We start from the raw sequence: 13,034 nt of genomic DNA on the forward strand, positions 1-13,034 counted from the left end.
AGAGATTCAGGAACCAACAGAGTGCGAAGAAGCAATGCGTTCAAGCTGCGGGAGGGCCAGTCCCACCTCGCGCAGTCGAGAAGGGCGCCTGGATTTCCAGGGCCACGTCCCTGGGAGCTCGCGACTCCCGCTATTCCGGGTCAGCGGCTGCCAGCCACCTTGCGGACCTAACTCGTCGGGCTCGACGCGGCCCGGCGACGTCATCGTCGTGCGCCCGCCTCCACTCCCGATCGCACTGCGCGGGCTCGGCGCTTCCCATTGACGTCATCGACACGCGTCCTCCCGCCCCCTGCGTGTTCAAGCTCCGCGCGCCGTCCGTGCTGCAGCTCCCCGGCCGGAACTCGCGCGACCTTCGCCGCTGCTGCTTCTGGTCATGTTCCCCGCCGTCCCTTCTCCGCGGACCCCGGGTCCCGGGTCCCGAAGGGGCCCGCTGGCCGGAGTCGGGCCGGGCTCCACGCCCCGGGCGGCAAGCAGAAAGGGTCTGTCCTTGGGGTCTGCAGTCAGCTCCCCGGTGCTCTTCTCGCCGGTCGGCCGGCGTAGCTCGCTGAGCTCGCGGTAAGTGAGCGGCCCTGGGTGGGTCTGGCGGCCCGCGGGCGGCCGGGCGGGGTAGTGTCTCCAGAAGCCTCCGGAACCAGGGATAGCAGTGGGGAGCGGAATGCCAAAGTGTTGGAAAGTAGACCATCTCCACTCTTGCAGGTTATTTCTGCTTAACTTATCAGTTGAACCCTAGCTTTGCACTCTTCACGGATTTACCTTTGCGCAGAGGTGAAGAACAAACTGGGTTTAAATCGGCTGTTACTTCCATCCCTTTTACTACCCCTGCGATCTGGTGTAAGTCACTCGTGATTTTCTTCATCTGTGACATGGCGGTAATATATCTGACCTGTGTCTGCTTCACTAAGGCAAAAAGAGTCGATGTGAATTGCCACCACGCAGATGTAAAGTAATGGTGGCAACGAGGACCTCCAACCCTGGAAAAATCATTGTTTAATGCCTAACATGCTAACTGGCATTAATATCTGCCGATAGGTAATTAAATGGCTTTTAGCTACGAATTTAAGTTTGTAGCTGAATTATAGAGAAAAGGCTTTACATAAGCAATGAGGTAGGATTGCTGTCTTAGTTGTGTTACTAAAACTACTGGTGAATCCACATCACCAGTAAAATCACGTTCCCCCTTCCATGCTAAGAGTAATCTAAAACCTTAGAAGATAACATGTTTTTGTGTAGTTTCCTCTGAATTCATCTGTCAAAAATGAGTTTTCTCCTAGAGGAAAACAATAAATACTGGGTCTCAAACTTATTAAAATTTGTCTATAAAATTTTGCAGTGCTTTAAAGAAGTGATTTTTAAAGAATATACTGTGTCATGCTTTTCTGGGGAGCAAGATAGAAGAATACACTGTTTCCTTGACTTTTTTGCATATTTTAAAAAGTACTCTTCAAACTGTTGATCTTGTCTGTGTTTTCTATTTCTTTTGAGAAAAGTTGGAGAATAAAAGTCATACTTTATATAATGTGTGTGTTTCTTAAATCTCTTCTTACCTTCTGATGATTATTTAAAGGAAAATCTTTGTTATAATACTATGTTAGGAAACAAAGCCCTCAGCCACTCTGTATGTGCATCTCCTCATTTAATTGTCATGATAGGAGAATACCTTTTTTATACTGGTGACATTTCATTATTATTCTGAATGTTAAGAAGAGAGTTAAAAGAAAATATAATTTCTACTGTTGTGTCTGCTGTTGAAGACCATGTAACAGCAGATGTTGTGGCTCTTATTTAATTTCTTGCTTGGTTCCAAGCACAGATCTGGTAGATTCTTATAATTCTAGAGCTAGGCGAAAGCATAAAGATCGTCTAATCTAATGTTTGTAAAACATTTTTGACTAAAACACATGATAAAGGCTGATGTTATTTGGTGTCTCAAAAATGTTGATGGAAACCTGCAAAAGGACCCACACTTTGAAAAACACCAGTGTCATCCAACCTTCTTTTTTCACAGCTAAGGAAGCAGAGTTTAAGAGTTTAGAGGCATGCATCTAATTACTAGAGCATAAGGGTCTGAAGCCAGGTTTCCCTAAATTCTGTCAGTCTTTTTTTTTTAATGAAAAATACATTTAATTACACAGTATAGATGAGCCAGTGTTTTTTTCACAGTGTACATGAGCCACTATTATTTCTTGCTTATTAAAGGTCTCCTTATTGTGAAAATATATACATAAAAATTAGGATAGTGGAAAATTTTAAGTTGTAAGTGAAGTAATATAGACTCTTTTCTTTAGAGGAACACCTACACGAATATTCCCATACCACTCCATTACTGAGTCTACAAACTATGATGTGAAAACGTTTGGATCTTCTCTTCCCGTTAAAATCATGGAAGCCCTAACTTTGGCTGAAGGTAGGTGTCATCTTTCCATTTGCCTCTACTATTAATAGCAATTCAAAATGAAGCCTATATCTGTCATAGAGATTGAAATTTGTGCTTTCTCTGGTATGCCTTTACCTAAATGGAGGGAAATGAATAGCCTGGCTAGTGTTTCACTGTAATTGAGATTTATAATAAATTTGAGAAGCAAAATGAGTTCATTCTAACACAGTAAAGTCTATAGTGGTTTTAAGTACTGTACAGTATTCCCCCCTTGTCTTTGGAGGATATGTTCCAAGATCCCCAATGGATGCCTGAAACCTTGGATAGTACCAAACCCTATTTATGCTATGTTTTTACCTATGATAAAGTTTAATTTATAAATTAGGCACAGTAAGAGATTGACAATAATAATTAATACTAAAATAGAATAATTATAACAGTATTCCAGCCGCACTACTTTGGGATTTGGAGTCATTATTAAGTAAAATAAGGGTTATTTGAACATAATCACTGCAATACCTCGACACCTGATCTGATAATTGAGACAACTACTAAGTGACTAACAGGTAAGTAGCATATAAAGTATGGATATGCTGGACAGAGGGATGATTCACGACCTGGGTGGAACAGAGTGGGACGGTGTGAGATCTCATCCCACTACTCAGACTGGCATGCAATTTAAAACTTATGAATTATTTATTTGAATTTTCCATTTAATATTTTCAGACTGCAGTTGACAACAAGTAATTAAAACCTTGGATAAGGGGGAGGGACTATTACTTATGCAACATTTAATCCAATTTCAAAAGTTGATCGGGTATTCATATAGCTTTCAAAAAAAACCAAAAACAAGTGCCTCATATTATTGGGTTTAATAATGGAGTGAAGTCAAGTGATGCTTCCATTTCTGGACCCTATATAGTATCTGAGAGGCTATATGCACCAATTCCTAAAGTTACCAATGTGGTATACCTTTAGAAGATTCTGTTGGGAGAGAATTAGTGTGGAAGTTTGGAAGATAAAGTCGACACAAACTCAGAAAGGCAACATTAAGGATGAGGAGTTGGTGACAGTGAAGAGTGAAGTTCAGAGTGGCCTTAATATCTGCCTAAGTCATTTTTGTTAAGGATTCAATTCTAGATCTTTGTGACTTTTCTGGAACTATATTTTTTTCAAATTGTAGGTTGTGACTGAAATCAGTGTAGTGGTTCATCACCAGCATTTAAAAAAAAGAAATAGAATGCATCTCATATAATGCTAAGAAACTTTGTTTTATTTAAATTGTTAGTGAATATGTCATAATGTAAAATGTTTTTCATATTGTGAGTAACAGTCAAAAAAAGTTTCAAGTACTCCATTCTAGAAGAAGGACTATTTCTCATCAACTTGAACTTGCACATCTTGCCTATCCGTCTTTGAGGGCTTTAGAGATAGTTGTTTTCAGACAAGTAAACTGCCAGCCTCTGTATGCATTGTTCTGTTTTATTTTTATTTTTTAATTTTTTTAAGAGAGAGAGAGAGAGGGAAGGAAGGAGACAGGGTGGGAGGGAGACAGTCCATTGTTCTGTTTTAAATAAATATATATACACACATATATGTGCATATATTAGAGGAAAATATATATATTTTCCTCCTCTAAAAATTTTAAATTACATTTAAACCTTTCAGCACACTCTTTCTGGTTCATGCTACTAGACTATTTAGATAACATAATACACAGTCTCAAATCTAGAAATTCAGAGGAGAGAGTCTCTGGAAATCAGGATGTGTAAACCAAAAAGATGTGTAAACTTGAAGAACTCTTCCCCACATGGAACCCTACCAAGTACTGTGTTAAGTAAGCCCTCAAGGGCTCACCAGTCAAGGATCTGTAGCTACTGTAGTGCTTTCAGGAAAAAATGAAATTGTTGAGCAGATATCCCAGTTTAGCAAAAAGTCCACACTTAGTCTGGGCTTGATTTGCTATTTTAGCTTAGACCTTATCGATGCTTTTTATTTTACCCCTCTACCCTTCCTTTAAGGAAAGAGCAAAGCTCAAATCATTTAAATTTCCAGGGCTGTTAACACATTTATGGAGGTTTACCACTAATGCTTAAGACATAGCAATTATGCTAATTTAATTTTGTCACTTAATGGAGAATGTAACTCTGTCTCCATATAATGCAATAACTTATCATTTAATGAAGTAATTTAGCTCTTACTTGAAAATCATGTTCTTTTGAAGGTACATGGTTTTTCCTTGAAATGTTTTATGTAGTCAATAAGGGGGTTTATTATTTATATTGCTTTATCAATAAAATTATAAATATTGCTAAATATTCCTTCTAGAAAATAAGATAGTTGATGTGCTTATAACAAAATCTAAAGAATATTAAACATAGACCCCAAATATACTTTTTGCCTGTAGATATATTTTTAATGGTGGTTATCAAGATTAAATAGATACCTTGTTTTGGATGTTAAAAATTCTTGAATATTCAAAAGTATTTTTTGTTGTGAATTAATCTTTTTTTGTCTTTGACAATTATTTTGGTGAAGCAGGTAGTAATAAAGGTTTTGGTATAAGGAACTCTTAACTTTTCATATTCATTCTATAAGATTAATTATACACCTCATTTTTTCCTCTAGTTGATGATCAGCTGACTGTTTACATAGATGAAGGCGGATGGGCTTGTCTAATCTGCAAAGAGAAACTCATTATTTGGAAAATTGCTCTGTCACCTATTACTAAGGTAATGGCTCTTCAGAAAGCTAGGAGGATTGGTGATTTCTGTGTAGATGGTAGTAAAGATAAAACAAAGTAAAATATTTTTAAAATAGATAAGATAAAAAAGAAAAAAGCTAGAAGAAGATGGAAGAGAGGGATACCAATTGGCTCTTAATTTTTACCTTAATTTTTTAGAGTTGATAGAGGATAGGAATCTGAATCTGCTCAGGTATTAAGGATTTGCATTTTCATAGTAATGTGAAATACTGAGCATGCATACACAATTGTGTGCTAGGAAAAAAGTTTCTCCCCTTTAGTAATTTTTAAATAAGATCTCTATTTTTTACATTTAATAAAATTTGAGACATTGAAATTTTCAATGAGTATAATGCTAATCAGTCTGCCTAATGAAGTGTAAGACGAAATGCTATTCACATAAGTGAATAAACTGAGTGTGCTTATTTCTGAGAAGATAGAACTGTTTCATCGAATCTATTGAATGGTGCCTAGTAATGTAAGAAAAATGATACCAATTGCTAGTTCGCCTTTCAGCTGTCCACTTCCAATAGTGGATTCTCATTTGCACGTCTAGTCACATCCTCTGCAACCTCGTTTCTGTGTGTTACAGCTCAGGCATGTTCTGTTGCACCACTCATTACTCACTGGGCCATTGTTCCGCTGGAACTCAGGGCCCCCGCTTACCTGAACTCTTTACATTGCTGACCTCTGTGCTGCTGCTGCCTACAAAATAGTGTTTGTGGTTAGGAGCATTTGATGAGAGAGAAGTCCTGGGAGACATGCTGAGTTAGCAGAGGGATCCTGATATTTGGCTGAGGGTCTAAGAAATATTTTATAGGAAACTTGGTATAATTACTCTTTGGTCATGCTAGTTTTCCATGTCAGACAAATCAAGACTAGACTGGAAAAGCTCCATAGAAAGCCTAAGCATTTCTCTAAACCAGCAGATTTTTTTGGCTGAGGAAGAGATTAGCATCATTGATGTTTAGGGTCTGGTCTAGCTCTTAAGTTTCCTGATTCTGTATCTCTTAAGATACTTTGTTTTAAAATTACTGAAAGCCTGATCAAAAGGAGACGTGAGAAGAAAGAATATTTGTAAAAGGGTATTTCCAGCAATGAGTCAGAATCTAAAATACGCAGAGAAAGGAAGTAGAGATGCATATTTAAAATATTGGATTTGATGTGGAAGATTTTCTGTTTTGTTTTCTACAGTTATCTGTTTGCAAAGAACTTCAGCTGCCACCTAGTGATTTCCACTGGAGCGCTGACTTGGTGGCTCTCTCTTACTCTTCTACTTCAGCTGAAGCACATTCTACTCAAGTAGGTAACTTAAAAGCTTGTTGAAATAAAGGTTTTTTTTTTCCATGTCCCCCCCCTCCCGCCCCCCCAAAATAAGGACATTCTAAAGTTGGAGGAATCATCCAACCTGATTTTGAGACATAACTATAAAGCTATAGAAATCAAGACCCTGTGGTACTGGCAAAGAGAGACAGACGCATGGGTCAGTAACGGAATGCAGAATACAGTTATAGACCCACTCAAAGACAGCCATTTGATCTTTGATAAAGGTGCAAAAGCAATTCAGTTGAGGAAGGATGGTCTTTGTAATAAATGGTCATTTATTAAAAATGGCAGTTGGTCATTTGGAATTTTTTAAAAAACAAATTTTCCCCTAAGCCTCACGACTAATACAAAGATTAATTTGAAGTGGATTATAGATCTAAATATAAAACTATAAAACTTTTAGAAAATGTAGGAAAAAAATCATCATGATCTGAGGGTTAGGCAAAGAGTTCTTAGAGATCACCAAAAGCATGATCCATAAAAGAAAAAGTTTGATAAAATTAATATTACATTTAAAATAAGATCAAAATTAAAAGCATTGCTCTGCCAAAAACAAGAAAATGATAAGACACGCTACAGACGTGGAGAAAATATTTGTAACAAAGCCATATATCCAATAAAGGACCTGTATCCAGAATATAAAAAGAACTCTGAAAGCTTGAAAGGAAAACAATCCAATTTGAAAATAGGGAATAGGACTTGAACAGACGTCTTACAGAAGATATAAGCATGGCAAATAAACACATGAAGGAATGTTCAGCATCATTACCCATTAGGGAAAGGCAAATTAAAACATCAGTGAGTTCTTTTTTCTGATTTTAGTTGATCAAATAGTAGCTTGTCCTGTTTCTTGTATCAGTGTCATCAGACTCCCAGTTTTTGAGTCCTCCTTTCATTGTGATTGCTGACTGTGTTATGATTTTGTTTCAAGGCTATTGCTGTCATGGTTGCCACCAGAGAAGGATCCATCCGCTATTGGCCAAGCCTTGCTAGTGAAGATACCTACACAGAGACTTTCGTAGACTTAGGAGGGGATAAGACTTACAGTTTCCTAACAGCAGTGCAGGTATGTGATGGATTTTTTTTTTTTATACTTACTGGAAAGCTGTGATTTGACTTGCAAGTGAGACTTGAATGGCTAAAAGTGTGGGGTTTTGAACAGACCATACAGCCCAGGGAGGGATCAAAAAGAGACAAGGAAGAGTGGAATGTAAGGATCCACGGATGGATCCTTTAAACTGACATTGTCCCTTAAACAAGGCAGTCCCTCCTCGCAGGACTGTAAAATATCAATATTGGATAGTGGTATTCATTTCTTTCAGAAACATTTTATGAGAATGACTTAAAAACTCTTAGACACTGAAGAATAGTTTGCTACTGTCTACTCTGCAGGTTCCCCAAAGAAATAAACTCAGATACCTACTCCATTGAACCTGTAATACCGTGAAGCTATAACTTAAAAATCAGAATTCAAAAATATGAACTTTTTTCTGCCATGAAAGTTTTTTAACAGAGGTTTTTCTGTGTAGAAATAATATTAAGTGAATGGATTCTTAAGTAAATTATTTTAATAAAATAACGTTTCATTTTTATTCTTTTAGATTTAAGAAGCAGATGGTTTTTCTTTGTATCAAAGCACTTTTTTTGGTTAGTTTTCCATATGTTAGTGTTAGATGATTCTCTGAACTAATCTCACAATGTTTGTTCACAGGGAGGAAGTTTCATTTTGTCCTCGTTGGGAAGCCAGCTAATTCGGTTGATACCTGAAAGCTCAGGGAAGATCCATCAGCATATCCTGCCTCAGGGGCAAGGCGTGCTTTCGGGAATCGGTCGAAGGGTTTCTTCCCTTTTTGGAATTTTGTCTCCTAGTAGTGATCTCATAGTAAGTTAATAAACTAACTTTTACAAGGTTATTTCTTAGTGAAATCAATAAGTTAAAAGTTTCCTATGAAGTTGGTATTTCCTCCAAATGAACAATAGTGTACATGAAATAAAACCTCTGATCTTTCCAGTGAGTCATTTTTATGATACTATGATGATCAAATGAGTTCCTATTAACACCTCCCAGGCCCTGTAACAGTAGTGTCTTTAAATCAGATGCATTATCTCATAAGTACATTTTTTGAATTAAAACTATTATATAAAACTTAAAATGTGTTTTTTAAGGATTAATTTGACTTTTTAAACTTAACCAGAAGTGTCTCCAGTCCCATGACTCCAGCTGTCTGTGTGGATGACTTGACTCTAGATCTGTTGGCTGGACTTTTGCCCAATGCTTTGGCTTAGTGAAGGGAGGATGATGGGAACTAACATTTATGGATCATCTACTTTGTGCTAGGTGCTCTGTATTTGTTATCTCCATATTATGTAATCATTATGACAACCTATAAAGTAGAGAGATTTCCCTCCAATTTGCAGATGAGGAAATGGCCTCAGTGAGGCTAAGGTTATGTGCCTGCTGAGTGGCAGAGCTGGAACATCTGAATTTAAAGCACAGGCCCTTTTTACTCTGCTGTTTCTTTTCATTTCCGGTAACTATCATCCTATCATCAGCTGTTTCCTTGAATATTTTTTTAACCTAAAATTTATTTTTTCTTTTCTTTTCTTTTCTTTTTTTTTTTTTTGAGATGGAGTCTCACTCTGTCACCTGGGCCAGAGTGCCATGGCATTACCTAGCTCACAGCAACCTCAAACTCCTGGGCTCAAGCGAGCCCCCTGCCTCAGCCTCCCAAGTAGCTAGGATTACAGGTGTACACCACCCCACCTGGCTAATTTTTCTATTTTTAGTAGAGATGGGGTCTCATTCTTGCTCAGGTCAGTCTTGAACTCCTGACCTCAAGCGATCCTCCCACTTCAGCCTCCCAGAGTGTTAGGATTACAGGCGTGAGCTACCACACTTGGCTGAATCTAAAACTTAACATGTCTAAAACAAATTTATTATATTCCTTCTCTCCTATTGACTACATGCTCAGCCCTGCAAAACTTGTTTCTCTTTTGACCTATTTCTGTTAATGGCACCATCACCTTGAGTGACCCAGGTATAAAACCTTGATATTTTTTTGGTGCCTCCTCCTTCTGCAGCAAATTAGTTATTTAGCGGGTACTGTAGATTTAGCTTCTTTCAGGTCTCATTTCCACCCCATCTTTCTGTTTCTGTTGTTATGCCCTCGTCTACACTCTAGGTAAATTTCACCTAAGCTCCAGGTGCCAGTCCTTCCTGCCCCATCAGTGGCCAGAGTTACAGTGACAGGAAAGATGGAGACAACTAGTGTTTTAACGCAAAACAGTCATGTATACCCAGCTTACAAAACCCACATCTATGCTTCCTAAGCAAGTGTATGCTAAGAAGGTGAACTAGCTCACCCATACCCATGTATATCTAACTACATACATCCTGCCAGATTCATTGGAACACAGCTCTGTGTTCAAAAGCCATTGATTATCTCCTCTGCTTACTAGGTTTACAAATCTACGTTTAAGACTCAGGCCGATCATGGTGGCTCACACCTGTAATCCTAGCACTCTGGGAGGCCGAAGCAGGAGGATCGCTGAGCTCAAGAGTTCGAGACCAGCCTGAGCAAGAGCAAGGCCCCGTCTCTACTAAAAATAGAAAGAAATTAGTTGGACAACTAAAAATATATAGAAAAAAAAATTAGCTGGACATGGTGGTGCATGCCTATAGTCCCAGCTACTTGGGAGGCTGAGGCAGAAGGATTGCTTGAGCCCAGGAGTTTGAGGTTTCTGTGAGCTAGGCTGATGCCATGGCACTCTAGCCTGGGCAACAGAGGGAGACTCTGTCTCCAAAAAAAAAAAAAAGACTCTGCTGTGTATCCCTAATTTTTCATTATTTTTTAAATAATCCTATTTTTGCTTCACTTCTACTTATTATCTACATTCCAGTGTAACAGGGCTACTCCTTGTTCTCTGAAGACCCTATAGTTTTCCTTCGTCCCATCTCTGCACTTCCTGGCCCTTCTGCCTGTATACTCCTGTCTGTGGAAATCCTACCTTGCTTTCAAGGTCTGTTTCAGGATCACGCCTTCCTTCAAATCCTGAATGAAGAATTCTGCTAGGATTACTAATCAAATGGTCATAAATACATAAAACTTGAATTTTAGATAAATTAACATTAGAACTTATAAAGTTGGCTTCTTCTCTCCATATAGCTTTCAAGTGTTCTTTGGGATAGAGACGGATCAAGCTTTTACATCCTGACAAATTCAAACATCAGTAAATGGGAATTAGATGATTCTTCAGAAAAACAAGCACATAGTTGGGATATAAATAGAGCCCTGAAGGAAAACATTACTGATGCTATTTGGGTAAGGAACAATAATATTGATCTCTGTAATTCACATATATGGTTGGATGATAATGCTAACTCCATCAGTTTTATTTATTTGAACACATTTCAGTATAATAAACAGCATAATGTATAGCCGTAAGATGAGCAGAAATGGGGTATTCAATCTCTAGGAATATTGGAACTCATTGATTTACTTTCTCAGTAATTTTTTAAATGTATACATTATTTGTTCAACAACGGAGCCACTGTAGGTGAGGCACTTCACTAGGTGCTGGGGATATAAAGGCAAAAAGAAATGATTCCTATACTCGAGGATCTTATGTTACTGTTATTTTCATATAGGGCTCTGAAAGTAACTATGAAACTATTAAAGAAGGGGTCAACATTCAGTATTTGGACTTGAAGCAAAACTGGTAAGCAATTGATTTGTCACAAAGAATGCAGATAATAGTTTGGAAAAACAAGTTGATGTTTATTATATAATCTAATTATAATCTCCCATATAATCTAATTATAATCTATTATATAATCTTACATAATTATTATGTAATCTTTATATAATCTTTTCATACCATCTGTTAAGCCTTACTGAATGGTCTTTCTCGTCTTTATCTAGTGATGCTAATTCATTTGGGAAGTGGAGGCAATTCTCATCCTTAAATGCCATGTTGTTATCTTAGTGTCTGTCTTGTTAGAGTGCAGCTTTTCTGCTGTTACAGCTGGAGCTTCTCTTCACTGCCAAGAGATGCCCGAGACCCTGCCTTTACCCGCTGCTGTGGGTGCCCTGTGCCTTCCAACAAAACTTACAAAAACTAGCCTGGGCTCGAATTGGCCTGAGGTCTGTACTTTGCCAATCCCTGGATTAGATGATTTGTAGATTTTCTTTTTTTAAGTTAGCTTTATTGAGCTATAAATTACATACAGTAAAATTCACCCTTTTTAGTGTGTAATTCTAAGAGTGTTGACAAGTCCTTACAGTCCAGTCATTTAATCACAACCACAGTCAAGATACAGAACAGGTCCGTCACCTCCCCAAATGCCCTTGTGCTCCTTTATAATCAGCCCCTGGAAACCATTGATTTGATTTTTGTCACTTATAGTTTTGCCATTTTCAGACTGCCTCAGAAATGGAATTCTACAGTATAAAGCCTTTTGAGTCTGGCTTCTATCACTTAGCATAATGCATTTGAAATTCATTCAGTAATTTCTCCTTTTTACTACTGAGTAGTATTCCACTGCATGGATCTACCAAGGTTTGTTTATTCAGCAGTTGAAGGACATTGAGTTGTTTCCAGTTTTAGGCAATTATGAGTAAAGCCCCTATAATCATTTCTACACAGGTTTTTGTGTGAATATGTTTTTTTTTCCTCTTACGTAAATATCTAGGAGTGGGATTGCTAAATTATGTGGTAAGTATATGTTTAACTTTAAAAGAAATTGTCAGGTTGTTTTCCAAAGAGACTATACATCTTTTTTTTTTTTCATTCATTAGTGATGGGCTCCTGATTTTGGCAGCAGCATGGCACCCAGCAGACAATCCATGTCTCATCTATTACTCACTGATAACAGTAGAAGATAATGGCTATCAAATGTCAGATGCAGTTACTGTAGAAGTCACTCAATATAATCCACCTTTTCAGGTAAGATTTATATGTATAAATTAAATTACAAAGTGGCAATGATACATTGAGTTTTTTTCTAACCATTGCAAAGTCAAATTTCTTGAAAGATTCACCTGTAGGGCTTCAAAATATTTTAAAATAGCTTGTTTTTAGACATTGTTGCATTTTCTTTCCTGTCTCACACTTGTTCCTTTGCTCAGCTTTAGTGAAAGAAAAATGAGAGTGGAAGCAACCAGCAGCAGGCGGTTTGTTTCTTCTTCTTTGAAGGGGTTATCATTTCTATATTAGTAAGTAAAAAGAAAGTTGTTTTTTTTTTTTTTGAGACAGAGTCTCCCTCTGTCGCCCGGGCTAGAGTGCTGTGGCGTCAGCCTAGCTCACAGCAACCTCAAACTCCTGGGCAATCCTCCTGCCTCAGCCTCCCGAGTGGCTGGGACTACAGGCATGCGCCACCATGCGCGGCTAATTTTTTGTATATATTTTTAGCTGTCCAGATAATTTCTTTCTATTTTTAGTAGAGACGGGGTCTCACTCTTGCTCAGGCTGGTCTCGAACTCCTGACCTCGAGCGATCCTCCCACCTTGGCCTCCCAGAGTGCTGGGATTACAGGTGTGAGCCACCGCGCCCAGCCAAAAAGAAAGTATTGATGATGAACTGCAAGGTGAA

The 13,034-nt window shown here is 38.2% G+C and overlaps 1 protein-coding gene across 3 annotated transcripts in view; it reads left to right on the forward strand.

The window, feature by feature from the left end:
• The first annotated feature begins 252 nt into the window (after nucleotides 1-252).
• The window catches only part of NUP133 (nucleoporin 133), a 49,282-nt gene continuing 36,500 nt past the window's right edge, over nucleotides 253-13,034 (forward strand). For 2 of the 3 annotated variants that reach the window (XM_045537045.1, XM_045537046.1), the window contains exons 1-9: nucleotides 290-555; nucleotides 2,286-2,404; nucleotides 5,003-5,106; nucleotides 6,312-6,419; nucleotides 7,375-7,509; nucleotides 8,155-8,325; nucleotides 10,610-10,765; nucleotides 11,092-11,162; nucleotides 12,242-12,389. In XM_045537045.1, the coding sequence (XP_045393001.1) occupies nucleotides 374-555; nucleotides 2,286-2,404; nucleotides 5,003-5,106; nucleotides 6,312-6,419; nucleotides 7,375-7,509; nucleotides 8,155-8,325; nucleotides 10,610-10,765; nucleotides 11,092-11,162; nucleotides 12,242-12,389 (1,194 nt within the window). In that variant the 5' untranslated portion in view covers nucleotides 290-373. Of the gene's footprint in view, nucleotides 556-2,285; nucleotides 2,405-5,002; nucleotides 5,107-6,311; nucleotides 6,420-7,374; nucleotides 7,510-8,154; nucleotides 8,326-10,609; nucleotides 10,766-11,091; nucleotides 11,163-12,241; nucleotides 12,390-13,034 lie in introns of all 3 variants that reach the window. The other variant, XM_045537043.1, reaches the window with a different exon arrangement.

The sequence above is a fragment of the Lemur catta genome, chromosome 25 (assembly GCF_020740605.2).
Source record: "Lemur catta isolate mLemCat1 chromosome 25, mLemCat1.pri, whole genome shotgun sequence".
In the NCBI taxonomy this organism is placed as follows: Eukaryota; Metazoa; Chordata; class Mammalia; order Primates; family Lemuridae; genus Lemur; species Lemur catta.